Source organism: Lutzomyia longipalpis, chromosome 1 (assembly GCF_024334085.1).
Source record: "Lutzomyia longipalpis isolate SR_M1_2022 chromosome 1, ASM2433408v1".
NCBI lineage: Eukaryota > Metazoa > Arthropoda > Insecta > Diptera > Psychodidae > Lutzomyia > Lutzomyia longipalpis.
In genome coordinates this window covers 43,819,142-43,845,796 of record NC_074707.1, presented here as the reverse complement: position 1 = coordinate 43,845,796, position 26,655 = coordinate 43,819,142, and the positions used below count along the sequence as shown (strand labels likewise).

Genomic DNA, 26,655 nt, shown 5'->3' with positions numbered 1-26,655 from the left:
AAGAGAAGAATAACGCCAAAACTCCAATTAGTAGCAAAGCAACCACTATAACCATTCGCAAGACAATTCATTTATCAATGAAGCTGCTCAATTATTCCATTTATGGCTGTATATTTCAATTCATTCAACAATTTTTTTTTTCGAAATTTAACGACTTTTGTAAAAATAAAATACTTTTTCCAATAAAAGAAATAAAAATCAGAGTTTATTGTATAATACAAAAACAACAGAAACTTCAAGGAATACATTTCATTTGGATATAAATCAATCAAGGAATAAAGAAAATGCATTGCTTTTGATAAAATATATCTTATACAGCAACATATAATTCAATTCTCTTTTTTTTAATAATTTGAAAGTGAGTAGAATATTTATGGTCAATTTTTTAAAATAAGTAACAAGTTAATATGTTTGAATCAATTTAAAGACAGTACACAATTTTATTTATAAAATTCGTCAATGTTCTACTATTGTACTACTTATTAGACTTGTAATTCTGCTTAGTCTTATCAGAACTTAAAAAATTTCATATGAAAAAAAAAGAAGGTTTAAGCCTCAAGTCAGAACAGACGAAACAGACTATATTTTGTAAGTATAATAAAAAATAAGAAAAGAGTGAAAGAAATCAATTTTACATTATAAGGCACTTGGATTTCTTTTTTGTATCAAGGTGGGAATTTGTAGCAAATCGTCCGTATGGTGTTCCAGTATTAACTCTAGCTGTAGCTGAAACATTTGAGGGTGTATTTAGCGGTGAAGATGCCGAATATGCGGATCTGTATGATGGTGTACCGTACCTTGCTGCTGTAGATGGTATAAATGTCGGCACATTTGGTAATTTCGGCAAGGAATCAGTTGCCGAAAATCCTGTTGAAGTATTCCCTAAGGAACCATTTCGACGATCAGTGACCAACAAGCCCCGTGGTTGATTGCCTTGTGAGTTAAAAACTCCAGACGATCCTTGGCGTGGAGGATACCCGTTAATATTCTCTGCTTTCACTCCTGTTGGTAGTTTCGGCAATAAATCAATTTTTAAAGTATTCATTGAGGGACCATTTTGACGTTCATTGGCCAACAGTCCCCGTGGTTGATTGCTTTGAGTGCCAAGAATTCCCGACGATCCTTGGCGTGGAAGATCTCTATTGGTCTTCTCCGCTTTAACCACCACCGGTTGTGTGGTTGAGTTTGCAAAATTCTTCCCTTTTTTCCCCCCTCGTGTCTTCTTCTGCTGATTCTGCTTGGGCTGCTTCCTCTGCGAAGTATGTTGATCCATCTCTTGTTCATCCTCTTCAACAAACTTCTTAATCACGCCGTTCTCCTTACAGAAATCAATAAATCTACTCCATGTATCATCATGCTCAAGCGTATCAACATTCCCAATTATTATTAGGAGAGCTTGAGCACGTGTAAGGGCTACATTGAGCCGTTTTGGGTTTTTTAGGAAACCCACTCCACGCGTCAAGGAGCGCACCGTGGAAAGAATAATCACCGATTTCTCTTGACCCTGAAATTTCTCAACAGGACCTATATCGATGTCATCCCACTGCCTCTTCTTGCATTCAATCGACAGTTTTGTGCATTGCTTTTTGTATGGCGTTATCACACCAATGCACTTCTGCGTAATCTCCCTTCCGTGGATCTTATTCGCCTTCAGAAGCGTGTGAATGTAGAATATAACACGCCTCACTTCTTGCTTATTATACCAACTTGGCGAATTATCATCTTGTTCCGAAACACCAATTACATGCTCAAACAAAATCGGAACATTTTTGTTCGGCAGGTATGCCCAATCACATGCCCAACGGGTGAGTTGATAGCTACCCATAGCCATCAATTCACCACTATAGAATTCCTTATCGGGGAATTCCAGAATTTTGGGATGTGATCGGAAGTTACGAAGTAACTTCGTTATAGCGCGTGGATTGTACTTCCCGTTGGAATCTTTGGCGTAGATTCCCTTATCAATAAGACGTTCAAGCATTGAAACTCCTGAAACATTTTTTTTCTCCGGTTATTATCAAAGTTATTAGTTTTCACACTTCCAACTTACCCAAATGCTTACTAGCTCTGTCACACTTCACAATCGGTCCCAGTTGCATCGGATCACCAGCCAATACTATTTGGCCGTGAATCATGCCTGGAGAACTTATCACTCCAGCAATGGGAATCAAGGTGGATGGTTCTGTGCTGCTTCCAGCCTCATCGATGAAAACGTATTGAAAATGACCTGAATGAATTCTCGCCTGAGCAAACCTAAATAAAGAAATATTTATTTTTATTCATAATTAAAAGCTCTTCTCCCGCTAAGTATATAGCACTTACTTCCCAGCAATTGCAAGTGTTGTAAGTATCACACTGAATTTTGAGAGGTAGACTATAGTTGGATAGTAGTGAGTACCACCTTTCAAGTTTGAAATTTCCAGCAACTTTGGATCAATTGAATCCAAGTTTTGTTCCTTTGAACTGGCAAACATGCGATAAACTTGAGAGGTTTGCAAAAATTTTAGCAATCGTATAGTAATCACATCGCACGCGTAATTGGAGGTTGCTGCAACGAGGATTCGATCGTTTGGGCTACGCATCAAAATTTGGTATATAGCCTCCACAAGAGTCGTTGTCTTCCCAGTGCCTGGAGGACCCATTAGGATGTAGGGTGATGGGAAAGATGATTTTTGCACAATGTGTATGACGGCGCTTTGCTGCTCGGGATTTGTCTTAATACTCTCATTGACCCAGTCAAAGCTGAAAAATAAATATAAGTCTTTCATTCTAATAATCTTAAATTAATTTTTCTCGAGCTCTACATACCCATGAAAATCAATTGAATGCTTTGTTAGGCATTCCGGGAAAAAGAACTTTTGAATTTTGTGTTGCTCCACGAAATCAAGGGCTTGCCTTTCCAGCTGAATTGTCATGCGATTGGTCAAGAAATGAATATCGTACTTCAAGTCTTTCAATACAATCATGTCTTCAAAATCCAGCACAACGTGATCCTTCTTCAATTCATACACACGTCCAAAACTTTTCTTTAACTTTCTAATCGTTTGACTGCTTAAGTGATCTAACTGCCCTTTTGACTCGACGATGTGTACCTTGTCACCCTCCATGAGCATGTTCTCCTCCAAGAGATTTGGGATGTGCAGCAAATAGTATCCTTGACTATATATCAAATTCACTTTGAATTTATCAATTTTCGACAACTGCTCACTTGCAGCTGAATCTTCCATCTGGATGAAGGTTGACCAGAAATTGACATAGTTTCCTTTAGTCACTTCGGAGTTCAAGTAGTGCCTTATTATAGAAAATTAAGGGAGTTTAAGGCACATTCGTGTAGTCTTTTTTGTAATTTTAACTTACTCAATTGTGCTGTTCAATTGCTTTTCCTTCTCTGTAAGTCTCTCCCTCTTGAAATCCTTCCTAAACAGAGCATTCATCTCCTTAGACGGGTAATAACATTCCAGGTCTTCCAATTTCATTTTCCTGATAATAAAAATAATAGATTTAATGTTGCATGAAAGACTATTCATGAGGTTAATGCACTTACAAGTATCGTGGCATCAAAATCTTCTCTGATTTATCCTTAATCTTCTCCAATGTGATATCATTGTGATGCTGCAACTTGTTCATCTATAAAGAAAAAAAAATATTCTAAAATTGATCTGAAAACCCCTTTTTTTCCTCGTGTACCGTGAGATGGTATTGCGTAAGCAAATGGAGGTTGGAATCTTGTTTGTAAAATACGAGAATGGAGTACGGATGATCAATCTTAGGAAGAACTTCGAATTCTATATCAAATTTAGTTGATTTTCCTGTAAAAAAAAAACATAATTAATGTTTTTTTTTTTTTTGGAAAACATAAATCTCTCATTGATCTTTTACCTTCCTCACACATTGATAGAATGTGAAAATCGTTGTTTGGTGGAAGTACAAGAGTCACGCGGTCAACTTTGATATTCTTTCGTGATGTAATTGTGCAAATGAATTTTCCATGTTTTGAGCTTAATTTTTCATTAAGGCGGATCATTTCTTTCAAACTGTTTAAAATAAAAAAAAAAATAATTCTCTTATAAGGAAAAACAAATAGAATTTTAAAATAAAACATTACCAATCAGTTGCATCAATCTGGAAAATCATCCCGTGACCTTTCATGTGATCCACAAAGGTGCCCTGCTGATTAAAAGTTTCCCTGCAGACAAAGCAACTTTTATCTGAAAACTGAAACTGCTGTATCCCCTTTTGCTCTGTCGTCAAAACATGTTCAATGCTGTAGGCGGAAGAAGCCTCCACTTTCTCTGGGACCTCTGGATTCACTTCCACGTTGACATTGGGATACTTGTTTGCCAGTTCCGTGATTTTTGCCACGTTCACTTTGAAAACTTTCGATTTGTGCGCCTCATTTTTATTCATGTAGTAGCAAAAGTCGTATTTTAGCAAAGTTTTCGGCATCTGGAATTGCAATTTTATGCTACAATTCTATGAAGCATTTTATGTTCTTTTTTTATCTCTCAAATTCAAGTTAATCAATTAATTGCAATAATAATTCAATTTCTTGGTTAACTTACGTCATTGTACGTAAAATTTGTAACATTGTTGGCATCAACAAATTTAATTGTAGCCTTCCGGAGAGCCTCCTTTGGGAGGGCTCCATCTTGGATTGTCCCATTGATGTGGAGTTGTGCTAGAATCTTCTCCACGACCTCTGAATGAATGAAAAAAATGCATCATAACCATAATGAAATGTTGGAAAATCATTGTGAAATACAATAAAATGATTCATTTGATTCCACAATTTTACCTTTTATCTCATCGGATTCCAAATTACCAACCTCCGCCATATCTTTTTGGTTATCTTTTTTGTACACTCAGCAAGAAAAAAAATCTCCTGAACTTTTGCGATTTGCTTTTCCTCGAACTCCAACAACCGCTGCTAATCAAACGCGAAGAAAGACTGAAACATTCACAGCCAAGACGAACAAAATATAATGGTAACAGACACTTAAAACGATATGTTTACAATATATATCACGTTTTATCTCAATATATAGATTTTTCTAAGCTAGAAAAGCTTTATCAGCTAATTAAAATCGAACAAAGAATTTTTTCACAGACTTTGCAGAAAAAGTTAAAAACGGGGAATTCCCCTATCTACTTCTTCTTCTTCTTCTATATAATAAAGAAGAAAGGTCTCTCTAAAATAACGTTTCTGTTCAGATCCCGATGAAATTTGGTACAGAGGCTCCTTATATTAGGCGGTTTTTACTAACGACATTCATTTCTCCCCCAGAGCCCCCCTTCGTAGCGCCCCCATATAAATTTCATCCTTTTTTGATTACTTTTTGAAATTGGCGCCCTAAATGTAGTTCCAAAAGCCACCACTGCTAATTTTTGGTACATTTCGTTGAAGAGAAAATGAGATGGTGCACATCACAGATACTGTCTCCCTCACACTTTCAGTTTTTCGCAATTTTCTCGCGTTTTCCGACAAATTTTCATGGGAAAATCAGGTTTTTGTGACCAGGAAGCGACGCCGCGTCGATTGGCGTCCCCAGTTCAAAACACTCAAAATCCGCGCCAGAAAAAGTCGTATAAAATGGTTTTTTTAATCCGGCGAATTTCGCGCCCAATTTTTTACTGAAGCTCCTCGGGGCCCCCCTAAGCATTTCCCGCGTAGGCCCAAGTCGCAAAAATTAGTTTTTCCCGGAAAAATAAATATTTTAAAATTTTTCCGCACAACTACAAACAAACATTTCACGCACACACTCAAAAAAAGCTCACCTACACAAAATGCCAGAGTTTTTCTTCAGATGTTCGTATGATATGTCTGATGGAGAAACGCGTCACGTGCCGTGTCCATTTGGAGGGGCTTTCGGAATTCAGGGGCGCGCGCGTTTGTCGTGTTGACAAGAATTTCGATTTTTTCTCTTGATAATCGGGAAAATCAATAGATTAGAAAACATTTATGTGAAATTACTGCAAAATTAGAAAGAAAATATGGGGAATAAACAATCCCTGCAGAAGGATCTGGAGATTGAGGAGAAGGCAACGGAGGTGTCTGACTTCTGGTCAGTATTTGCTGGTGAGATTAAGATGGATTCCCGAACATCCCTCCTGACAATCTTCGAGGGAGAATTGATCGTCAATAAAAATCAACTGTGGAACACCAACAATCCCCTCCTGAAGGCCAGCAAGAACTTGATGCTCTTCAGGCATCCTGCAATCCTCAAGTACGTTGCATCGTGGGACAAGGGAACACTCAAGTGTCTCGCCACGGAGAGATGCAAACCACTGTCTCTGGCAATAAAGACACAGAATCCCCTTGAGATTTGCTTGGGCTTGAGAAATATCCTCAATGCACTGATATTCCTTGTGGAGCAGGGAAAGATGAGGCACCTAAATGTGTGCTTTTCATCGATTTACATAACAAATGACGGTGTCTGGAAGCTGTTTGGGTTTGAATACCTGTGGCCAGCGGGGGAGTTGACAAATGACATCCTGGAGCAATCTCTTCATTACAGATACAGTGGAGCTGTTTGCAAGGAAGAGTTAAAGCACAATGGATTGGGGATTGAGCAATATGGGTTTGCGACGCTTTGTAAAGAAATTTTCGAGATTACCAATCAAGATGAGAGGACACCTTTCCACGAAGACTTCAAGCAATACTGCACAAATCACCTGCAGCATGCTAATCCAAATCTACGTCCGGAGTTGTCAGCTGTTCTCCTACATCCCTACTTCAATCAGGACTTCATTCTCATCCATTCATTCCTCAGTGAGGTCCCACTCAAAGATGCAGCGGAGAAGCAGCAATTCTTCACAGATCTCATTGATAAATTGAAAACATTCGATGAAGTAGACGTGGCCATACATTTGAGTGATTTTCTCCTTTCCCGTATTGTTCTACTGGATCCAACAGCACAAATCTACGTCACTCCATTCGTCCTTGATCCCAAATGTGATGACATTGTCCCGGGAGTCTTTAGCACGGGGACTTTCGTGAAGTTTCTAATTCCAAAGCTGAAAAAGGTGTTTTGTGTGCACGACGTACAAATACGCCTAATACTGCTTGAACATTTCCACAAATTCATGTCACTCTTCTCCGAGGAGGACCTCACGGGATTAATCCTGCCACAATTACTTCTAGGCATAAAGGACACAAATGACATTTTGGTCTCAATGACCCTACGCTGTTTGGCGGACTTGGTGGCAATTTTGGGAGCTACCGTGGTCATTGGGAAGAATCGAAGCAGATTGTTCGCCGATGGACGTCCACAGCGTGTTCCAGAGGCACCAATGCATCACTGGGGAGAACCACGTTCCATATCTCCCGTCATTGAATCTGCAGGGCAATTCTCATCCCACAATATGGTCATTCGGGATCATACTGACCTCAGTCGTGCATCCTTTGTGGGTGCAAGCAATGAAAATCTCTCAGAGAGACTCTCACCCGATGGCGGTGAAGCTGGTGAGGAAGGAGATAAAGATGACTACCAGTGGAGTGATTGGGATGGAGAAAATGCCAAAACTCCCGATCCTGCAGCTCCTGAAAGTACCCAAACCCCATTACAGGAGGAACCATTGACGAAAACATCAGATACTGAGGCTGAAATTGTAAAGTTGGACATGAAGATTGTAGCAAAAGCTAAATCACCTACAAGTGAAGAAGTAGATTTCTTCAAGGACATGGAACCCGTGATTGCTAAAACACAAGTTCTTGTGATTGCTGATGAGGAGAAGACAAAAGATAATGCCTCACAAGCACCTAGTCGACTTCAGGCTGATTTAAGTGAGAATATAACTGAAGAGGGTTGGGGGGATGAAAGTGATTGGGAGTAATTTTTTTTTATGGATTTATAAAATCAAAATTCAGATATGAATGAAAATTTTGTTTTTTCGTTTAATCTGCACAATAAAGGTGATTAAAAAAAATTAACTGCGGTCCTGTAAAATCATCAGCGAGATTCGAACCCATGAATAAAAAAAGTTGAATGAGAATTTTTAAGCCAATTCAACACGGCGATTTAATCCTTTGTGCCACCTGATTCCTTAAATTTCGAAAAGGATAATTCTTTTGAATGTTTTTGCAAAAAAAAACATTTTTTATGCTCTTTAAATTTTTATTATGCTGAATTTTATGCTATTTTAGCATAAGTCAGACAGAGAAAGGTATAGTGAAGAATCGTCTGTCACGGCGCGGCTTTTCTGACGTCCACTTGTCACTTTACACGCGGCTCACGTTGAGAAAATTAAATTCTGCGTTTTTTGCACAATTCCTAGCTTCTTGTGAACCATCTGAGCATATCCGGAAGGGTTTCCTGCAGAGAACACAGACGATTTAATTCAGGTAAAATAAGGAGAGGAAGTTTATTTTTACAAAAGATGGTGCGTGGCAAAATGCCTCCTTTTCTATTTTTGTAATTTGCTGCTGCTTTTTCCCCGTAGAGATTTAATTAAAATGGCACCGAAGAAAGTCGAAGAGGTGGAAAAGAAACCCCTAATTGGGCGTGTTGGTACAAATTTGCGAGTTGGAATTGTTGGTGTGCCAAATGTTGGTAAATCAACCTTCTTCAATGTTCTCACCAAGAGTGCAGCTCCAGCGGAAAATTTTCCCTTCTGCACCATCGATCCCAATGAGAGTGAGTTTGGGTTTTCTCTTGTTTATTTAACGAGGAATTCTTTAAACAAGATTATTATTTGCAGGCAGAGTTCCTGTCCCAGATGCTCGCTTTGACTATCTCTGTGAATACCACAAGCCGGCCAGCAAAGTGCCCGCCTATCTCAATGTTGTCGACATTGCTGGACTGGTGAAGGGTGCTGCCGAAGGGCAGGGACTCGGCAATGCATTTCTCTCCCATATTAGTGCTTGTGATGCCATATTCCACATGTGCAGAGCATTTGATGATGAAAATGTAACTCACGTTGAGGGGGAGGTCAATCCGGTGAGGGATTTGGACATCATCTCCGAAGAGCTCCGCCTCAAGGATGTGGAGAAGTTGAATAAGGATTTGGAGAAGCTTGAACGGAGTGTAGTCCGGGGGAATGATAAGAAGCTCAAACCGGAATATGTAAGTTGACAGTATAACTTATCAGAAGGATTTTACAACATTAATTGCATTCTTTTCATTCTCCTTAACTCCTCAGGATGCCCTTCTGAAGATCAAGAATGTGCTGTGTGAAGAAAAGAAGCACCTTCGATTTGCCGATTGGACAGCTCATGATGTAAGAAATTCTTCCCAAACATATTTTTTAATTTTATTGATTTTTCTTTAACAAATTCATCCCAACAGATTGAGGTTCTAAACAAGTACCTCTTCCTTACTTCCAAACCAATTGTCTACTTGGTGAATTTGTCCGAGAAGGACTTTATACGGAAGAAGAATAAGTGGTTAGTCAAAATCAAGGAGTGGGTTGATAAAAATGATCCAGGAGCTGCGATAATTCCCCTTTCGGGAGTTTTTGAGAATAAATGGGCTGAATTTGAAACTGATGCCGAACGTGAGGCTTATGCTGAAGAACAAAAAGCCCGAAGTATACTGGATAAGATCATCCTAACTGGCTACAAAGCCTTGCAATTGGAATATTTCTTCACAGCTGGTCCCGATGAAGTTAAAGCATGGACTGTTCAGGTAATTTTTTGCTTTAAAGGAAAGATAAAAAGAAACTTTATTTAATTTCCCTTTAATTCTTTGCAGAAAGGAACTAAAGCCCCACAGGCTGCTGGAAGAATTCACACAGATTTTGAAAAGGGCTTTATTATGGCGGAAGTAATGCATTTTGTGGATTTCAAAGAGGAAGGAAGTGAGAGCGCCGCTAAAGCTGCCGGAAAGTATAGACAACAGGGTAGAAATTACGTTGTTGAGGATGGTGATATAATTTTCTTCAAATTCAACGCTGGTGCTGGACTTAAGGATGCCAAGAAAAAGTGATTAATCGTCTTCTGCATCATCATACTCACACTTCTCTACACAAACATGATTTTTTACTCTCAATCCTTTACACATCAGCAGTTGTAAAAATAAATTGAATACAAAATATAATAATTAATTCAGTAAAGAACAGAAGATTATTAGTTATTCATAAAGAATGTGCGTTGAATTAAGGGTTTAAAAGGTTCTTAAAATGTGAAGAAAAAAATATTTTCTAATAACGTAAAGAAAAGATAAAAATATTTCTTAATGCTTCTTGCCACACGATGGATACAAACAAACTTTTAGCACCTGTAGAACCAGTTAAGAATTAAAAAATGAAAAAAACTTCTCTTTAGAAGCTTCAAAGTTCCTCTTTTTTAATAGCATTTTTTATTATCAAAATTGTATAATTTTCATAAATTATAGCGATTTCTTTGAAAGGAACATCCTTATTCTATGCGATTTTTCTCTCATATTAAAAAGCAACATGGCACAGAATAATAAAAAATGTTATGTGGTTGATACATATTATGTTTTATGTATATACTGTAAAAAAAACTTCGACATTTTCGTTTTAAATGATTCCCTTCTCTTGATTTGTTTCTTTTTCTTCTTCTTTGTTTTTAGAGTAAAATTGTAATAAAAGTGTTACAAAATTTAAGCATTTTTCCACATACTTTTCCTTTTCTTTTTTTTGGGAGATTATATTTTTTTTGCAGAAAGTACGTATTTATACCTCATCGAAATATTACATCTAACAACATTACAAATATGTATTTATATTCTATTAATTATATTCCTTCTTATGAAAATTTTCTTATCTGTAACCAAGAAAATCTCCAGATTTAACAGAGGTGAACGATTTTTTTAATGGGAAATTGTAGGCTTTTTTGTGATTATTTCTCAACAGTTTATGCTTTTAAAATAAATGCTAAATTGCATTAACAAGAAGAGGAGAGGATGTTAGTTTGTGTAGAAAGTTTGTGAAATAAATCTTTTTTTTTTAATGATCATTGACGTAATCAACAAAGCTCAATTTCACTGAATTATTTCAAATAAAGAGATACTCTGGTTTCGAAAGATTTAAGGGATAAAAATTAATGATCAAAACACTCCAAATCAACCACAAAAAAACATGATTGAAGTAGAAAGCAAAGAAATGGAGGAAAATTAAGATATTTGCTTTAATGAAAAATCTTTTATTGACGAGTGGCGATCTTGTAAGGTTTATTGTCCTTAAGAATAAAAAAGACTTAAGAAAATCGATTTTCTTTAAATATTTTTAAAGGGAATAAAAGAAGAAGGTCAGAGACGGATTTTAGGAGTATTAAATGAAAGCTTTTCAAAGCACAACTATAGCTTAAGCCTCAAACTAAATCAACTGTTGAGAAAGATAAACAGTAGAGTGTCTAAAGCTCTAGCAATCTGCACAGGTGTGCTACAAAAATGTTGATGAATTAAGAATTATTTAGTGCTCACCAGAGAAATCAGGAGATATTCTTGTTTCAGATACCACAACACGTTGGTCTCATCAACGTTTAAAAATTTTTATTATTTCTGGTTTGACCATCTTATTTGCTCATTTTCAAATGACATGTAAAATATTATTTTTTGTTACAAAAATTTGGGGGGAAAAGTAAGTAGATTTAATATAAGGATGTTGTAATAATAATAGTTAAGTAGGAATCATTGCAAGACCCCCTTTTAATATGGGGAGAATATTACAACGCAAAAGAAAACAATATTAGATACCCTACTTTAGCTAACATTGCGTTATTTTTCTTGAAATTTGCAACAGATAAATAAAATCTCATCTCCATATTTTCTCTTCTTCTAAACTATACTTTCAATGATTTTTTTTTTTAATAAATGAATTTCTTTTTTTTTGTTTATACACAGAGAATATAAAAATAATAATAATACCACTATTTTGTGAATTTTGAGAAGATACAAAATGTGTGAACGGGGAAATAAAAAAAACTACTATGCACAACAGCCTTTGCTGCTTTGAGCCTTATCTTGGTCTTTGCGATAAACTATAACACGCGCTTCTGGATTGTCAGCTGAATCCTTTCCTGACGTCTTATCGAGAATTGCTTCGGCTAACTCACAGAAAGCCCTCTCAATGTTGATATTCGCTTTGGCGGATGTTTCCATAAATCTGATCCCATGCTCAACAGCAATCTTTAAGTAATTAAAGAGAAAAATTATGTTTTAATTTATCTTTTAGAGATTAAATAATTGAAAATCTTATTTCTGCCTTTCTTTGGTGTTACTTACAGCGTGTCCTCGGTCCCTGCTTACGACTCTCTTATCATCCATGTCACACTTGTTCCCCAGAATCATTTTTTCCACATCTTCATTTGCGTGCTGGGTTAATGATAAAAATAAAACAAAAGGAATAATTAATTGTAAAGAAAGCACAATGACTCATTTCTTGCTCTTTAGCGTGGAATTCTGGGGATCTTCATAACAAACCTCATCTATATTTCGTAACCACTTGACGATGTTCTCGAAACTTTTCTCATTTGTTATGTCGTACACCAACATTATGCCCATTGCTCCTCTGTAGTAGGATGTTGTGATTGTATGAAATCTCTCCTGGCCAGCTATAAATTATATTTAACTTGTAAGACGGAAAAGGAAATGAGAATCAGAGGAAGGACTTTACCTGTATCCCAAATCTGCAATTTAATCTTCTTCCCTCGAAGTTCCACTGTCTTTATCTTGAAATCAATACCTATTAGAGAAAGAAGAGATATTTAAGTGAAAAGTTTTGATTTTCTTGAATAGTTTTCATGCTCTCTGTGAGATTATTCTGAACAACAAAAGCCGGAAAAGTTGATGTGTTTTGATATCGCGTAGCGTCCATTTGATAAATGCGCCTCAATGACAAATCCTTTGTACACAAATTAGGATTTTCTTTGCGAGTTTTTTGCATTATATAATGACATTCCGGGCACTTTTAGTATCTTCTTACAACGCACAAGACGTTCATCTCAAGACACATGCTAATCTTGAGGTGCGAAAGCCCAAATTCCTGCAACGCCCCTATTTATCATTTTATCAAATGCCCTATGTCGCCATGCACAGCGATGAGCCATCGCAGTCTCTTGATTTTCATGCGATTTTCCTTACCAATTGTGGATATAAAGGTTGATGTGAAGGCGTCGTCGGAAAAGCGGAACAATATACATGTTTTCCCAACACCCGAATCACCAATTAGGAGGAGTTTAAATAGCAAATCGTAAGTTTTTTTCGCCATTATTTCGAGTTTTTAACACCGTCTAAATGGAATCCAAATCGCATACACACTTATTATATTGAACTGTTCAATATTTATTCGAATTCAATGCCATAAGAAAAGAATGAAAATATGTGAGGAAAATCCAGAACTTTATGGGATCACTCAATATAGTTTTGACGTAATTTCACGAACGCACCCGAACTAAAACTTCTTCCAGCTGGAAAGGCGTTGAGTGAGACAGCTATCTCACTCGCACGGAAAGTTTTTTTTTGCAATTTTCTTGAATTTTCCGTGAAATTTTCCAGCGAAGTTTAATTTTTTGTGCTTAGAAGGCGATACCACGTCAATTTTCTTTGGTCGTTCAAAATGGTCGAAATTCGCGCCGAGAAAAATCATGCAAAGTTCGCAAAAAATACTGCAAATTGAGCCCTCATATTTTTTTACAGAAGTTCTCTGATGACCTCCGTAGCACCCCAACTGTCTCTGGAGCCCTAAAGATGTATTTTTTGTGTGAAAATTAGGAAAATTAGGAAAAAGGGAAAAAAAAAGATTTGACTACATTTCACTGGAAGTGCATGAAGTTAGGTGAAGTAGGGGGTCTTTCCAATGGAATGTATTGGATTACCAAATAAATCTGAGACAACCCATTACTTCATTCCATTTCACCACCACATTTGCGCCGCACGTGAAAAAGAGTGCCGAGAAAATTTTGCATTTTACGCAAAAAGAATTGATTTTGTGAATAAAGAAAAGCGTGAAAAATGTTGAGTGCAGCTCGTATTCTCTCCAAATTAACATTGGATACCAATCCAAGTGCTATGCGGTCATATTCGACGATTCTCAGAAACGTGAGTATTGCGTTATCACTTCTGTAGAACCTCTAAAATCATCCGGAAGTTTCTCAAAATCTCACAAAAAGTCCCTTTAGAAGGCATATTTGGCATTAGAAATGAGCAGGAGTCGAGGATTTGTGCGAATTATGCGAGATTTCCTTGAAATTCCGTGCTTTTGGGGAGATGATGAAATGCTGGGAAATTTTAGGGAAATTCTCGGAATGTTTGAGAATGTTCCGGGTAAACAGCTGCGTAGAACGTTCTCTCGCAGAATCTACCTCAATATAATTTGCAATAAAGACATTTTCTCCTTTTATTTTAGCAAATTCCCTACATACCGGCCTGCTATCAGAGCAAATATGGACAAATTCGACACAAGTAAGTTTAATTAATTTCTTTTTCATCCCTTTCTAATTTTCCAATAAGATTTTCTTTTCTTTCTAATCAAGTTTTTCATTAATTTTCTTAATGGTTTTGACAAATCCAGTTTCTGTGAATTCTCCATTTGACCTCATGTGGAATTCCATAAAAATGAAGATGTTTCTCGAAGTTTTCCCCTAAAAAATTATGTAACCACACCTAACCTCACTTTCCCCGCTAAACGTCCGGAATGTTTCCCATTGCAGATCCGAAGGTGTTAAGGGTGCTGTTATTGGCATTGATTTGGGCACCACGAATTCCTGCGTGGCCGTGATGGAGGGCAAACAAGCCAAGGTGATTGAGAATGCCGAAGGGAATCGCACGACACCATCACATGTGGCATTCACGAAGGAAGGAGAACGTCTTGTGGGCATGCCCGCTAAGCGACAGGCCGTAACAAATTCCGCCAATACATTCTACGCCACAAAGCGTCTAATTGGGCGGCGTTTTGATGATCCCGAAGTGAAGAAGGACATGAAGAATTTATCCTACAAAATTGTCAAAGCTTCCAATGGGGATGCCTGGGTACAAGGATCTGATGGCAAAGTTTATTCACCAAGTCAAATTGGGGCATTTATCCTGATTAAAATGAAGGAGACTGCGGAAGCATACTTGAACACTCCCGTGAAGAATGCTGTAATCACTGTTCCTGCATACTTCAATGACTCCCAGAGACAGGCTACCAAGGATGCTGGTCAGATTTCGGGATTGAATGTTCTGCGAGTCATTAATGAACCCACTGCAGCTGCTCTTGCTTATGGAATGGATAAAACTGAGGATAAAATGTAAGTTTTATGACCTAAAAGTAATTAGTCAGGAAATAATAAACATTTTTTTTATGATTTTTTTTTGTAGAATTGCTGTTTATGATCTGGGAGGTGGAACTTTCGATATTTCCATTTTGGAAATTCAAAAGGGTGTCTTTGAGGTGAAATCCACCAATGGTGACACCCTCCTCGGTGGTGAGGACTTCGACAATTACCTCGTGAATTTCTTGGTGAAGGAATTCAAGAAGGATCAGGGTATTGACATTACAAAGGATCCCATGGCGATGCAGAGGCTAAAGGAGGCAGCGGAGAAGGCAAAAATTGAACTCTCATCCTCTCTGCAGACAGATATAAATCTCCCATACTTGACAATGGATGCTTCCGGACCGAAGCACATGAACCTCAAGCTGTCCCGATCGAAACTCGAGAGTCTCGTGGGGGATCTCATTAAGCGCACCATTTCGCCATGCCAGAAGGCTCTTTCCGATGCTGAGGTGTCAAAATCCGATATAGGAGAGGTGCTTCTGGTCGGTGGAATGACCCGCATGCCAAAGGTCCAGTCAACGGTGCAGGAAATCTTTGGGCGTCAACCATCGAGGGCTGTTAATCCCGATGAAGCTGTAGCTGTTGGTGCTGCCGTTCAGGGCGGAGTTCTTGCCGGAGATGTTACGGATGTTCTCCTACTGGATGTGACACCACTATCGCTGGGTATTGAGACCCTCGGGGGTGTCTTTACACGTCTCATTTCACGCAACACAACCATTCCAACGAAGAAATCCCAAGTATTCTCCACTGCAGCCGATGGGCAGACACAAGTGGAGATTAAAGTGCATCAGGGTGAGCGTGAGATGGCGACAGACAATAAACTTTTGGGTGCATTTAGTCTCGTTGGCATCCCACCGGCTCCACGTGGTGTTCCCCAGATTGAGGTGGTCTTTGACATTGATGCCAACGGTATTGTGCACGTATCAGCTCGTGACAAAGGAACTGGCAAGGAGCAGCAAAGTAAGTAAAGTGAAATCTCTCTAAAATCTTCATTCTGCTAATCTCTTCTCTCTAAACTTTCCACGCAGTTGTCATCCAATCTTCTGGTGGACTGAGCAAAGATGAAATTGAAAACATGGTCAAGAATGCAGAACAATACGCACAGGCGGACAAGGTGAAGAGAGATCGTGTGGAGGCCATCAATCAGGCGGAGGGCATTGTGCATGATACAGAAACCAAAATGGAAGAGTTCAAGGATCAATTGCCCAAAGAAGAGTGCAGTAAACTCTCGGAGGAAATCACAAAAGTACGCGAAATGCTGGCAAACAAAGACAATGCAGATCCAGAGGAGATTCGCAAGAGTACAGCAGCTCTGCAGCAGGCATCACTGAAACTCTTCGAAATGGCATACAAGAAGGTATTAAATTAGATTTTTCTTACTCTCCTGGATCGATGATTAAACATTGTTGATTTCATTGCAGATGGCTTCTGAGCGGGAGGGAAGCAGCAGCAGCGACAGCAGTTCACAGAACAAAGATCAGCAAAGCAGTGAAGAGCAGAAGGAGAAGAGAGAAAATTAGGATTATAAATAAGTAGTATAATTATGTAATCTTTCCTCAACATCCCGAATTCAGTTATTATTCTTTCTCCCCCCATTTTTTTTTATTGAGAACTGCAATCCCCTAAAATCTTTGAAAAAACATTATTTCTTATAAATATAAAATATTTTCAATATTCAATGCAAATTGAATTTAGCTGGGAATTATGTTTAGTTTTTATTGCAATGAACTTCCGGCAAGCAGCATTTAAAAGAAACAAAAATTTGGTGAATAAATAAGGCAAAAAAAGAAAATTTTGAGCTTTTTTTGCAGCTGAAAAATCTATTTATCGCGTTTGTACAGCTACACCGTTTGACCGATCGCGATGAAATTCGGTACAGAGGCTCCTTATATCAGGGGGTTTCGAGTGGCCGTATTAATTTCCCCCCGGAGCCCCCCTTCGTAGCGCCCTTAAATGATTTTTATGCTTTTTTCACTACTTTTTGAATTTGGCGCCCTTTTTTGGTACATTTTGTTGAGGAGAAAATGAGACGGATGCATGAAACTAATAGTGTATTCCTCACACTTTTAGTTTTTCGCAATTTTCTCGTGTTTTCCGCCGGATTTTCCGGGAAAATTGTGTTTTTTGTGACCAGGAAGTGACGCCGCGTCGATTGGCATCAAAAATTACAAAAGTTCGCGAAAATCCATTTCCGGAAAACGAGAGTCGTGTAAAATCCCCAACCGTCAAAATTTCCGCGGGCCCCAAATTCCGTACGGAGGAGCTCCTAAGGGCCCCGGAACACCCGTAAGTGCTCCAGGATTTCTAAAAATGTGTTCTACGCTAAAAAATTTGCGAGAAAACAAAAGAAATCGCATTTTTTTGGAAAAGTAAAAAAAAAGTTCGTTAAAGTTCAACTTTTTAATACACATACGATATGTGCTAATCGAGACGAGCTAAGAGCGAGAAATTCAGGACTTTCATGAGACGTTCTTACAAAGTGTCCGTAAAGATTGCAACTTTCCTACGGATTCCCAATGAAACATCCTGTGAAAATCCTACACCGTGTCTAATAACATACGAAAGAGTAGTTTTATAGGGCTCCCCCGTTCTTTGGAGCTGTCAGATTTTTTTTCTGTGGCAAATATTGTGTTTTCTCGGAGAAAATACTTTTCAGGACGAAAAGTACTCTCTAAAAAACAATATTAATGCAAAAAGTGTCCCATGGTTGCTGCAAATCCTCACTAAAGTTGTGAACTTTGTGGTGAAAGAAAAAAAGAATCTGAACTGGAGGTGATTGTGGCAAAGTTGAGAATTTTTTGGGGAGGGGTAGCAGCCAGCCATTTCCTTTCTAAACTACCCTCTCTCATTGAAATCCCACTAAAATCCCAATGAGAGTATGAATTCGCTTTTATTAGGGATCTCTCTATGACTTCCTGAAGTCCTTGTGACCTTTGCAAAGCATCGCGATATGTTTCACTACATTGAGGCGTTCTGAGGGCAGAGAGAAAGAGGGGGGCGCATAAAATAAGGTGAAAATTGACATGTCAAAATGGATTCAATTCAATTCAATTACGCAGTGATTTTGAAGGTGAAGAAATTGTTACTCGTCGTGAATTAGTGGGAAAAAATGTCTCACAAACTTTGCCGAGCATCTGCCGTAAATTAGAGCATGTCAATCTACGTGTGTGACTACTGAAATACTCGGTAAAGTTCTTCTTTCACCGCCATTGGTCGCCGCCGAGGAGTACAAAACACCTTTTGGGAGAGAGATTATTAGTCTAATTAAATTTGGGCTACTGTGGGAGAGAGAGAGATGAGTCGCGAACGACATGGTAGTCCGAAGAACAACTCACCCAAAGTGGGGCGCAAGAGGCCCCAATCTGTTCACTTGTCGCGTGTTCTCATTTCGGATGACCTAGAGCAGAATCCAGCGGGTCCTGCGAGTTCTTTCAGTGGTGGTAGTGGCAGCAGCACCGCCGGTGAATCCTCAAGCCGAGACTATGGGGCAGTGATTAAGCAGCAACCCCTCCGGAAGAATCCCTACTATCACACACAGCAAATTAATCCACTCCGCACCAGTGGCAGTGGCTCAGGTAATTACTAATGTGTCCTTGATTTTCCAATTTGACTTGATTTTCTAGCTCTTTTGTGACCCTGAAAATCTGCTGATAAATCAATGAAAAAAACTCCCTTTCCAGCATCACAGGGGGTCCTGATATCGTTCTTTAAATGTTAAAATTCAAGAACACAAAATAGTGTGAAACCCCCCCTAACATCATTCCCGGCATTGTACTTCTGCTGACATTACCTACATAAATATGCGGTCAATGTGTTATATGTAGCTACACTCATTAACAATTCCTCTAATACATTTTTATCATCCATTTGTTGGGTAACCGCATAGTTGAGGTAATACCCCCATTAGCTCGTTATCAATGCGCTCAAACACCAAAGTTGGACGCAGAGATTTCATTTTATCTACTCTATATGATTGTCCAGATGTATTTTTGAGACTCTTCCTTGTTTAGTAGGGGACCTTTGTACCTTCTAAAATTCAGGGTCGTCGATTTGGGGTCGAATAAAGCATAAGTTATGTATATTTTACATATTTTATGAAGAATTTTTCAAGATAAAATTTAAACAAACATTTATTTATTTAATGAAAGCATAAATTTTTTTATTTTATATTTTTTAAAAGTTAATTTTCAATCAAATATCATCTTTATTGGCTTAAAAAATGGAAAATAGGAACCAATTGTAAAGAATTTAAGGTTCTTTGACGAATATTTTCAAGGATTTTGAAGGAATGATTGAAAATCAAATTAATTATTTAAATATTGATTTTAACGTAAAGAAAATTTTTTCTCAAAAGAACTGGGCAATAAAGCATAGAGCTAAAATTGCTAACAACTGAGAAGATTGTTGTGAAATTTTGACTGATGGGTGTTTTTAAATCGTTCTAGAAAAGAAAAACAAAGAATTTGTCGAATTTTTTGTTCAGGAAAATAGTTAGAAAGATCTCTGAAGAAGCCTGGAAAAGAAATTTTCCTTCAAAAATCCGACTAAAAAAATAAAATTTTAAAATCTTTTATGATTTTTTCCAGAATACCGAATATTTTATAACTGACGAATTGTAAGGAAAGAAAAGAAAAGATTTGTATCAGAACACCTTACCCCATAAAAATGTTTTTTTTTTATTTACTCTGTCTTAAGTTTTAAAAATGTCCTTTTTTTATTTAGAAAAAAAAAGCAGAATTACTAGTTATTTTATGAAAGAAAACTAAAGAGAAATGAATGAGGGTCATTGATAAAGTACAATCGACCGCAATTTCTTTATTAATAAATTTTTCGTGTTGTTCAAAAATGCATAAGATAATAAATATGTGGCTTTTATGTTAATTCTTATTTTCTTTTTTTTCAATTTTTCTTTCAGAAGTATCCAATTTAGTGCGGGTGCGAAACAGTGCCCTTGGGAAATCTGCTCCATCTCTATCTGCAAGTATGGTGAGTATCAGAAAGCAAAATAATTCTCTATAAATAAGAATAATTAATAAATAAAATTCCTTCTTTTTTTTTCATTTAAAGCGTGAATTGGGAATTTCAAGTCGTCGTACATCAACCACTAATCGCAATGCTGCAATTACTAATCATCGCCTGAGTTTGGTGGCAAATACCTCACCGCGATCACATTCACCAATATCAGCAAGTCCCGTTGATAGTCCACGCAATAATTCACCGAGTATGATGCAATTTCCCTTTGCACCCATCAAGAGGCTCTCCAGTTGTCGCAGTGATGGTCGCCGATGGTCTGTGGCGTCCTTGCCTTCATCTGGCTATGGAACAACGCCGGGAAGTTCCAATTTATCGGTATGTTTGATTGTTGATTGATTTTTCTTTTTTTTTTATTTATGCTTTCTCTATCTGTGTCCCGTAAAATACTGCAATAAAATGATTTTTTTTAAAGGAAATTGTTAATGAGAAAAGAATCGCCCTGAATTTAATCAAAAGTTCAATAGAACCAGATGTTTTGTGACCTCAAAAATCTGTAAAAGTTGTATCTAAATTCCATGCAAGAAACACATAAATTACTAAAGCATTGATTGGATTTGAATTTATGAGACATTGTGACAATGTTGCAGCATTTTTATGACTTTTTCTTTGACTAAAATTTATGTTGTAATATTTTCTGCTTTCAATTCTTTTTTTATTGACGCAAAAGACAATCTCTTGCTAATTGTTTGTTGTTTATGTCCATTGCTTTCGTTATTGTTACATTTAAAAGTTGGTTACACAGTCGCAGTGCTCGAGTCAGGAGCGTCTCCATCAGCTGCCCAATATGCCGACAAATGATGAATTGCGTCTCCTGACGCATCATTTCTCAAGCAATGAGAGCAATCCTGGCATTGAGCCACTTCACTGCTACGTTGGTGGGCACTATGCGCATCATGCGTGTCATCATTTGCAACAGAGCCCACTGGCGAGTCATAGCCCCGGGGGTGGGAGTCAGAATAACAGTAGTAGCGGCAAGGAGGATTCCGGGAATTCCGAGCGACGTTCACCATACCACAGGCTACGTTCCCGGAGTCTCAGTAGCCCGAGTCGCTCACCAATATTGGATAGTGAGATAGCTCTAATGAATACCCTGTACAAGGAACGCTTCCCAAAGGCAACGCTGCAAATGGAGGAGAGACTCACGCATTTCATCAATGAGAATAAGAATTTTACATCTTTGGAAAAATTCTGTGATTCCAGTCCAATTGTACGATTTGTTCATCATCAAGTTATGGAAATGGCACGTGATTGTCTCCATAAGTCACATGCAAAGCTAATTACAAGTCGCTACTTCTATGAAATGTCGGAGAACCTTGAACGTCTCCTGTTGGAGACGAAGGAAAAATCTCCGGAATCTGTGGCAGAGCTGAGTGGTATTATAAAGAAGCTATTGCTTATTATATCACGCCCGGCACGTTTATTGGAGTGTCTGGAATTTGATCCAGAAGAATTCTACAGATTACTCGAAGCAGCTGAAGGGCAAGCTAAATCCGTGCCGGGCATGAAGGCCGATATTCCGAAATACATTATTCACAAGCTCGGTCTCAATCGTGATCCAATTGCTGAATTGCAACAAGAATTGCAGGAAAATTGTGGGTTTTGTGATAAGAATGTCAATGAGGACACCTCAGTGGGTGGTGGTGGAGGTGGTGAGGAGAAGAAGGCTTGTGAAGGTGGTGCGGCGCAGAGCTGTGAAGATGATTCCCTGGAGATTGGTGATATATCGAAAGAGCAACAAGTCTGTTTAACATCAACACCACGACAGGAGCGGAAGAAGGGATCAACTGCTGCTGTGGCAAATCCACAAATTAACACTGTTCCCAGTGAACAGGATTTTGAGGTTGTTAAATTGATTTCAAACGGCGCATACGGGGCGGTGTACTTGGTGAAGCATAAACATTCACGTCAGAGGTTTGCAATGAAGAAAATCAATAAGAATAATTTGATATTGAGGAATCAAGTGGAGCAGGTGTTTGCCGAGAGGGATATTCTGAGTTTTGCGGATAATCCCTTTGTTGTATCCATGTACTGCAGCTTTGAGACAAAGAAACATCTGTGCCTGGTGATGGAGTACGTTGAGGGGGGTGATTGTGCAACAATGCTCAAAAGTATTGGCCCCCTGCCATCTGACATGGCACGATTCTACTTTGCTGAGACAGTATTAGCCGTGGAGTATTTACATAGCTATGGCATTGTGCATCGTGACTTGAAACCGGATAATTTACTCATAACAGCTCTTGGTCATATAAAATTGACGGATTTTGGGCTCTCGAAGATGGGTCTCATGTCGTTGGCAACAAATCTCTATGAAGGCTACATTGATACGGAAACACGTCAATTTTCGGATAAACAACTCTTTGGTACACCTGAATACATTGCACCGGAAGTGATTTTGCGACAAGGCTACGGGAAGCCCGTCGATTGGTGGTCAATGGGTATTATTCTGTATGAATTTCTCATTGGTTGCGTGCCGTTCTTTGGGGAAACACCCGAAGAGTTATTCGCGCACACGGTGAATGATGACATTGAGTGGCCAGACAATGAGGATTGGTGTGTGGCACCGGAAGCAAAGAATCTCATAACGCAGCTTCTGCAGCAAAATCCACGGGATAGATTGGGAACAGGCGGGGCCTATGAGCTGAAGGAACATATCTACTTCCAATCAGTCGACTGGAATTCTCTGCTCCGTCAGAAGGCTGAATTTGTACCACAACTTGCAGATGAGGATGATACCAGTTATTTTGATAGTTAGTATCTTAAATTATCAGAGATTTTTTCTAAGAATGAATCAATTGATGTAATTTCTGTTTCATTTCAGCACGAATGGATCGTTACAATCACGATCTTGGTGATGAGGATACAGATGAAACAGATGATACACCATTATTTGGCTCATTCAGTTCATACACGCATCATTTCCACAAACAACACTGCTCACCGCATCTCACAATACCCTATGGCTCCTCCTCCTCCGTGGGGAATGATGAAATGAAGAAGATTTCAACGCCGGAACTTCGAAAATTGGATGTGAGTCAAACAAAACTAATTATTTTGCTTAATAAATTTTTACTAATTTCTTTGCATTTCTTATTTGTTTCTGAAGATTAAGAGCCATCGAAGTGTTCGAATGCCATCAACGCCGGATACAGAGTATCTACCGGAACTACTGAACACCCCAGATCGGGAGGAGATAAAGACAATTCATCAGTATTTGCGTCAGCAGGAACAACAGAGACAGTTATCAATTGAAGCAGTTGCCAATAAGCATCTACCACCAACGGCGTTTAATATTAAGAAAACATCCCTGCCAGCACCATCGAGGAAGACTCTCAGCACACCGGAATCCTCTCAAACTGACAGTGATGATGTTTCACCGCAAATTCAGCGAAAACGCAAAACAGGGCATTCAAAGGACATCCTTCCGCGCTTCTCGATTTCCATTGAGGATGAACACAGCGGGTAATTATAAGAGATTTAATTTTTAAAAGGAATTTTAATAAAAAAATAATTAATTTTCAGTCATGAAACTGGAACATCTTCGTCGGAAAATACAAAAGAATTCACTCCGCCAAATGTTGGTAGTTCTGGAGGAGCTACAGCTAAGCATCGATCTCGTTCTGTTGTGAAGAGTGCCTCTTCACTGGGACTCTCACTTATGTATTGCTCGGGTGAGCATAATGGAATTATTTATTTTTGCGTGAGAAGCAATTTGACATTTCAATAAAATTTCCATTTTAGATGAACCAGCAGCATCACTCGGTGAAATCCAATCACCATCTGGAGGTGGAAGCTCAAGTACGGCAAGTTCACGTGATACGTCACCATGTCGTGAGTTGTCGCCTCTTGTGACAAATCTCAAACCACCAATAATCATTCGACGAGGGCCTCGTGGCTTTGGCTTCACTGTCCATACTATTCGTGTCTTTTACGGGGATACGGACTTCTACACGATGCACCATTTGGTGATGGCTGTTGACGAGGGAAGTCCAGCCTTTGAAGCTGGTCTCCGTCCAGCTGATCTCATTACCCACGTTAATGGTGAAGCTGTACAGGGGTTGTATCACACGCAAGTGTTGCAGCTACTTCTCAGTGGGTCAGAGCATGTGATGTTACGTGCTACACCGCTTACAAATACGAGCATTCAAACGGGTGGGAGGAAGCGTGAGTTGTGGCAGAGTAAATTTGCAAAGAAGGGTATGAGTCGGCATAAGAAGCAGAAGAAGGATAGTGAGAAGAAGAGGAAGACATCACTCTTTAGGCGGATAAGTAGTAAGAGGGCGAGTGCGGAGATGCAGCAAATGGCAGCAGCTGGTTTCACATCACCCACCAATGTTACAGCAAGCCTCTCCTTTCCCTCAACATCGGCAACACCGCCACTCAATCGGCTCAGTTTGTGCCCATTGGAATCAAATTCATCGCAATCGAGCTCCCCGAGCTCATCAACCCCCAACACACCCACAGGATCCGGGGGGCAGTTGTATCAACGACCTTCAACGTTGCATGGGCTGAAGCATAAGCTACATACAACAGCGTGTTCCACTGTGAAGGGACTTCATGCCTCTAATGCCACATCGGCACCCAATAGACGTAAATCCGTTGGGCATATCCCCCTGTCGCCATTAGCAAGAACCCCATCACCGTCCCCTCTGCCGGCATCCCCAACCCGATCTCCCAGTCCTCTGGCCTTCCCAATTGGCCATCAGCCTGGCTCCTCAAACACAACACAGTCATACAGTCCGGGTGTTGTACCCAATAGCTCAAGTGCTACAACAGTGGTGTCCAAGAAGTCCTTTACACGTCCCAAAAGTGCCGAACCAAGTTCTCCACTCCTACGACGTGCTCTGTCGCCGGATCGCCTTCATCCACGTAGTGCAGAAAGTGAGTTGGCGGAATTAATCTTTTGCGCCTCTTATCTCACTTTAATAATTCTTCTTTTTATTGCAGGTAAATGCACACTGATATCTCCTCTGTGTTGTTCGACGCAAATTTCCAAAAATACCCGACCAGTTTCGGGTGTTTGGCGCTCATCAGGGAGCCCCCAAGTAATGTCTACTGCCATAGCCACGTCTGTCATCACATCAACTAGTTCTCAAGCAACAACAAATGCCAATGCTGATGATTTTAATGTGAGAATTCTTTCAATTTTTTTTTGCACAGAACTCAAAGAAAGGCAAATTAAACATTTTTTTTCTTTTAAATTTTGCCAGGCACCTGGTGAACTTCTTCCTCGTATAGCTGAGGAGAAAGACTCTCCAACGAGTACAACGCATGATGCTGTTGCATTAATCTCCTCATCATGCGATGCTGGGAAGAGTAGTAGCACCTCTCCGACAACATCTGCAGCTGCATCCAAGACTACCACGTCAATATCACTCCCGAATACGGATCAAAGGACAGCAGACACCTCGGTAACACCTGCAGATACTGCTGTGTTAGTTGCAACGCATACTGAGCAAGCAACCAAAGGAAAGTCACCACCAACTTAATCCTCCTCCTAACATAGCATCCTTCTTGATAAGTATTAACACCAAGTTGCAAAGAAAAAAAATTAGCAATGAAACATGCACGAGTGAACAGTTTTAGCGCAAAAATTTTCGTGGAAATGTGTATGTTATAAATATTTTTTATTTTAGTCCTTTTTATGTTTCAATAATACAGCTTTTGTGTATAAACCACCAACAAAGAGCCGGTCGATCTTGGCTATTTGGTTGGTTTATTTATGTGTTAAAAGACATACCAAAATGCACTGATAGAGCTCCTCAATCAGGAGCTAAATAATGTTTCATTCAGAGCGTTGGAAGAGGGGCAAAGTGAAACTGAAGATAAATTCAATGTGATGATAAAAATGTGGGGGGAAGTGAAAATCTTATATATTTTTTAATATTGTAAATATATATTTAATATAAAGGATGTTATGCACAATACAAGGGCGAAGTACCTAATTGAAGGAAACGCAGAAAACAATTTTAACCCACCCAGTCTTGTAGGGAATCAAAAAAGGATAAAGAATCGCCAAAAATATTCACCATTTTCCACTGGGGTCACAACGAAAAAAGCCAATAAAGTTTTGTAAAAATTCAAAAAAATTGGCCGCCATTCGCCATTTTGTCTCTTTCAATGCATGAATCATATGTTTCAATGCTTCGTCATGAGCTTGTCTATGAGAGTTTGACATTTCATTCATTTTTTTTTTGGGAAAAAATAAAAAAATTGCGTATTTTTTAGTTTAATTATCGTGGTAAATGTGTTTTACGTGTTGATCGAGAGTGATTTTTATATCTGAATACCTGAAGGATGAATTCCCGCACAGCTTGTGACCGTCTCAGCGAGCACATCTCTCGTTACAAAACAAAGCAATCCAAAAACAATGGTCGTGGATCGTCTTGAAGATGACTTTTTCACGA

General features: G+C 38.8%; 6 protein-coding genes across 10 annotated transcripts; 4 read left to right on the top strand and 2 right to left on the bottom strand.

Annotated features, from left to right (window-relative positions):
- Window positions 1-174: 174 nt before the first annotated feature.
- Window positions 175-5,773, bottom strand: LOC129787514 (putative helicase MOV-10). 4 transcript variants are annotated; one of them, XM_055823201.1, is made up of 12 exons: window positions 5,334-5,773; window positions 4,796-4,948; window positions 4,563-4,699; window positions 4,106-4,446; window positions 3,880-4,034; window positions 3,688-3,809; window positions 3,545-3,627; window positions 3,358-3,480; window positions 2,809-3,291; window positions 2,323-2,742; window positions 2,051-2,253; window positions 175-1,989 (listed from the first exon to the last, which is right to left on the bottom strand). In XM_055823201.1, the coding sequence occupies exons 2-12, from the start codon at window positions 4,833-4,835 to the stop codon at window positions 632-634; spliced, it is 3,465 nt and encodes a 1,154-aa protein (XP_055679176.1). In that variant the 5' UTR covers window positions 4,836-4,948; window positions 5,334-5,773; the 3' UTR covers window positions 175-631. The 4 variants fall into 4 exon arrangements, with proteins under 4 accessions (XP_055679176.1, XP_055679177.1, XP_055679174.1 ...); XM_055823202.1 differs by lacking the exon at window positions 5,334-5,773 and having other exon boundaries at window positions 175-726; window positions 798-1,989; window positions 4,106-4,473; window positions 4,796-5,028; XM_055823199.1 differs by lacking the exon at window positions 5,334-5,773 and having other exon boundaries at window positions 4,106-4,473; window positions 4,796-5,027.
- Window positions 5,714-7,930, top strand: LOC129787557 (protein-associating with the carboxyl-terminal domain of ezrin). The gene has a single exon (XM_055823266.1). It carries the CDS (start codon window positions 5,992-5,994, stop codon window positions 7,831-7,833), a length of 1,842 nt encoding a protein of 613 aa, XP_055679241.1. The 5' UTR covers window positions 5,714-5,991; the 3' UTR covers window positions 7,834-7,930.
- A 240-nt stretch (window positions 7,931-8,170) lies between these two features.
- LOC129787601 (obg-like ATPase 1) lies at window positions 8,171-10,058 on the top strand. Its single transcript, XM_055823318.1, has 6 exons — window positions 8,171-8,341; window positions 8,440-8,633; window positions 8,698-9,062; window positions 9,139-9,216; window positions 9,285-9,623; window positions 9,690-10,058. The coding sequence occupies exons 2-6, from the start codon at window positions 8,453-8,455 to the stop codon at window positions 9,921-9,923; spliced, it is 1,197 nt and encodes a 398-aa protein (XP_055679293.1). The 5' UTR covers window positions 8,171-8,341; window positions 8,440-8,452; the 3' UTR covers window positions 9,924-10,058.
- A 214-nt stretch (window positions 10,059-10,272) lies between these two features.
- LOC129787643 (ras-related protein Rab-10) lies at window positions 10,273-13,402 on the bottom strand. The gene is made up of 5 exons (XM_055823371.1): window positions 13,044-13,402; window positions 12,577-12,645; window positions 12,384-12,514; window positions 12,186-12,275; window positions 10,273-12,089 (listed from the first exon to the last, which is right to left on the bottom strand). Exons 1-5 carry the CDS (start codon window positions 13,168-13,170, stop codon window positions 11,889-11,891), a joined length of 618 nt encoding a protein of 205 aa, XP_055679346.1. The 5' UTR covers window positions 13,171-13,402; the 3' UTR covers window positions 10,273-11,888.
- A 210-nt stretch (window positions 13,403-13,612) lies between these two features.
- Window positions 13,613-17,009, top strand: LOC129787540 (heat shock 70 kDa protein cognate 5). Its single transcript, XM_055823240.1, has 6 exons — window positions 13,613-14,000; window positions 14,308-14,363; window positions 14,612-15,190; window positions 15,261-16,177; window positions 16,246-16,574; window positions 16,639-17,009. Exons 1-6 carry the CDS (start codon window positions 13,914-13,916, stop codon window positions 16,735-16,737), a joined length of 2,067 nt encoding a protein of 688 aa, XP_055679215.1. The 5' UTR covers window positions 13,613-13,913; the 3' UTR covers window positions 16,738-17,009.
- Window positions 17,010-17,802: 793 nt separating this feature from the next.
- LOC129787503 (microtubule-associated serine/threonine-protein kinase 3) lies at window positions 17,803-25,886 on the top strand. 2 transcript variants are annotated; one of them, XM_055823163.1, is made up of 10 exons: window positions 17,803-18,792; window positions 20,133-20,203; window positions 20,285-20,566; window positions 20,994-22,998; window positions 23,070-23,278; window positions 23,355-23,710; window positions 23,771-23,919; window positions 23,990-25,129; window positions 25,196-25,377; window positions 25,459-25,886. In XM_055823163.1, the coding sequence occupies exons 1-10, from the start codon at window positions 18,513-18,515 to the stop codon at window positions 25,735-25,737; spliced, it is 4,953 nt and encodes a 1,650-aa protein (XP_055679138.1). In that variant the 5' UTR covers window positions 17,803-18,512; the 3' UTR covers window positions 25,738-25,886. The 2 variants fall into 2 exon arrangements, with proteins under 2 accessions (XP_055679138.1, XP_055679136.1); XM_055823161.1 differs by having other exon boundaries at window positions 20,982-22,998.
- The last annotated feature ends 769 nt before the right edge of the window (window positions 25,887-26,655 follow it).

What these genes read in the sequence shown, in the direction of transcription:
- LOC129787557 (XM_055823266.1), top strand. Translation starts at nt 5,992, where the DNA reads ATGGGGAATAAACAATCCCTGCAGAAGGATCTGGAGATTGAGGAGAAG.
- LOC129787540 (XM_055823240.1), top strand. Translation starts at nt 13,914, where the DNA reads ATGTTGAGTGCAGCTCGTATTCTCTCCAAATTAACATTGGATACCAAT. An exon ending in TATGGACAAATTCGACACAA is followed by an intron (nt 14,364 to 14,611) that starts GTAAGTTTAATT and finishes TTCCCATTGCAG; the next exon opens with ATCCGAAGGTGTTAAGGGTG. An exon ending in TCGAAATGGCATACAAGAAG is followed by an intron (nt 16,575 to 16,638) that starts GTATTAAATTAG and finishes ATTTCATTGCAG; the next exon opens with ATGGCTTCTGAGCGGGAGGG.
- LOC129787601 (XM_055823318.1), top strand. Translation starts at nt 8,453, where the DNA reads ATGGCACCGAAGAAAGTCGAAGAGGTGGAAAAGAAACCCCTAATTGGG. An exon ending in CACCATCGATCCCAATGAGA is followed by an intron (nt 8,634 to 8,697) that starts GTGAGTTTGGGT and finishes TATTATTTGCAG; the next exon opens with GCAGAGTTCCTGTCCCAGAT. An exon ending in AGAAGCTCAAACCGGAATAT is followed by an intron (nt 9,063 to 9,138) that starts GTAAGTTGACAG and finishes TTAACTCCTCAG; the next exon opens with GATGCCCTTCTGAAGATCAA.
- LOC129787514 (XM_055823199.1), bottom strand. Translation starts at nt 4,835, where the DNA reads ATGGCGGAGGTTGGTAATTTGGAATCCGATGAGATAAAAG. An exon ending in CAAATTTTACGTACAATGAC is followed by an intron (nt 4,474 to 4,562) that starts GTAAGTTAACCA and finishes AATGCTTCATAG; the next exon opens with AATTGTAGCATAAAATTGCA. An exon ending in ACACTTGCAATTGCTGGGAA is followed by an intron (nt 2,254 to 2,322) that starts GTAAGTGCTATA and finishes TTCTTTATTTAG; the next exon opens with GTTTGCTCAGGCGAGAATTC.
- LOC129787503 (XM_055823161.1), top strand. Translation starts at nt 18,513, where the DNA reads ATGAGTCGCGAACGACATGGTAGTCCGAAGAACAACTCACCCAAAGTG. An exon ending in TGATACCAGTTATTTTGATA is followed by an intron (nt 22,999 to 23,069) that starts GTTAGTATCTTA and finishes GTTTCATTTCAG; the next exon opens with CACGAATGGATCGTTACAAT. An exon ending in CGGAACTTCGAAAATTGGAT is followed by an intron (nt 23,279 to 23,354) that starts GTGAGTCAAACA and finishes TTGTTTCTGAAG; the next exon opens with ATTAAGAGCCATCGAAGTGT.
- LOC129787643 (XM_055823371.1), bottom strand. Translation starts at nt 13,170, where the DNA reads ATGGCGAAAAAAACTTACGATTTGCTATTTAAACTCCTCCTAATTGGT. An exon ending in GGTTACGAAATATAGATGAG is followed by an intron (nt 12,276 to 12,383) that starts GTTTGTTATGAA and finishes TCATTAACCCAG; the next exon opens with CACGCAAATGAAGATGTGGA. An exon ending in GCAGGGACCGAGGACACGCT is followed by an intron (nt 12,090 to 12,185) that starts GTAAGTAACACC and finishes AATTACTTAAAG; the next exon opens with ATTGCTGTTGAGCATGGGAT.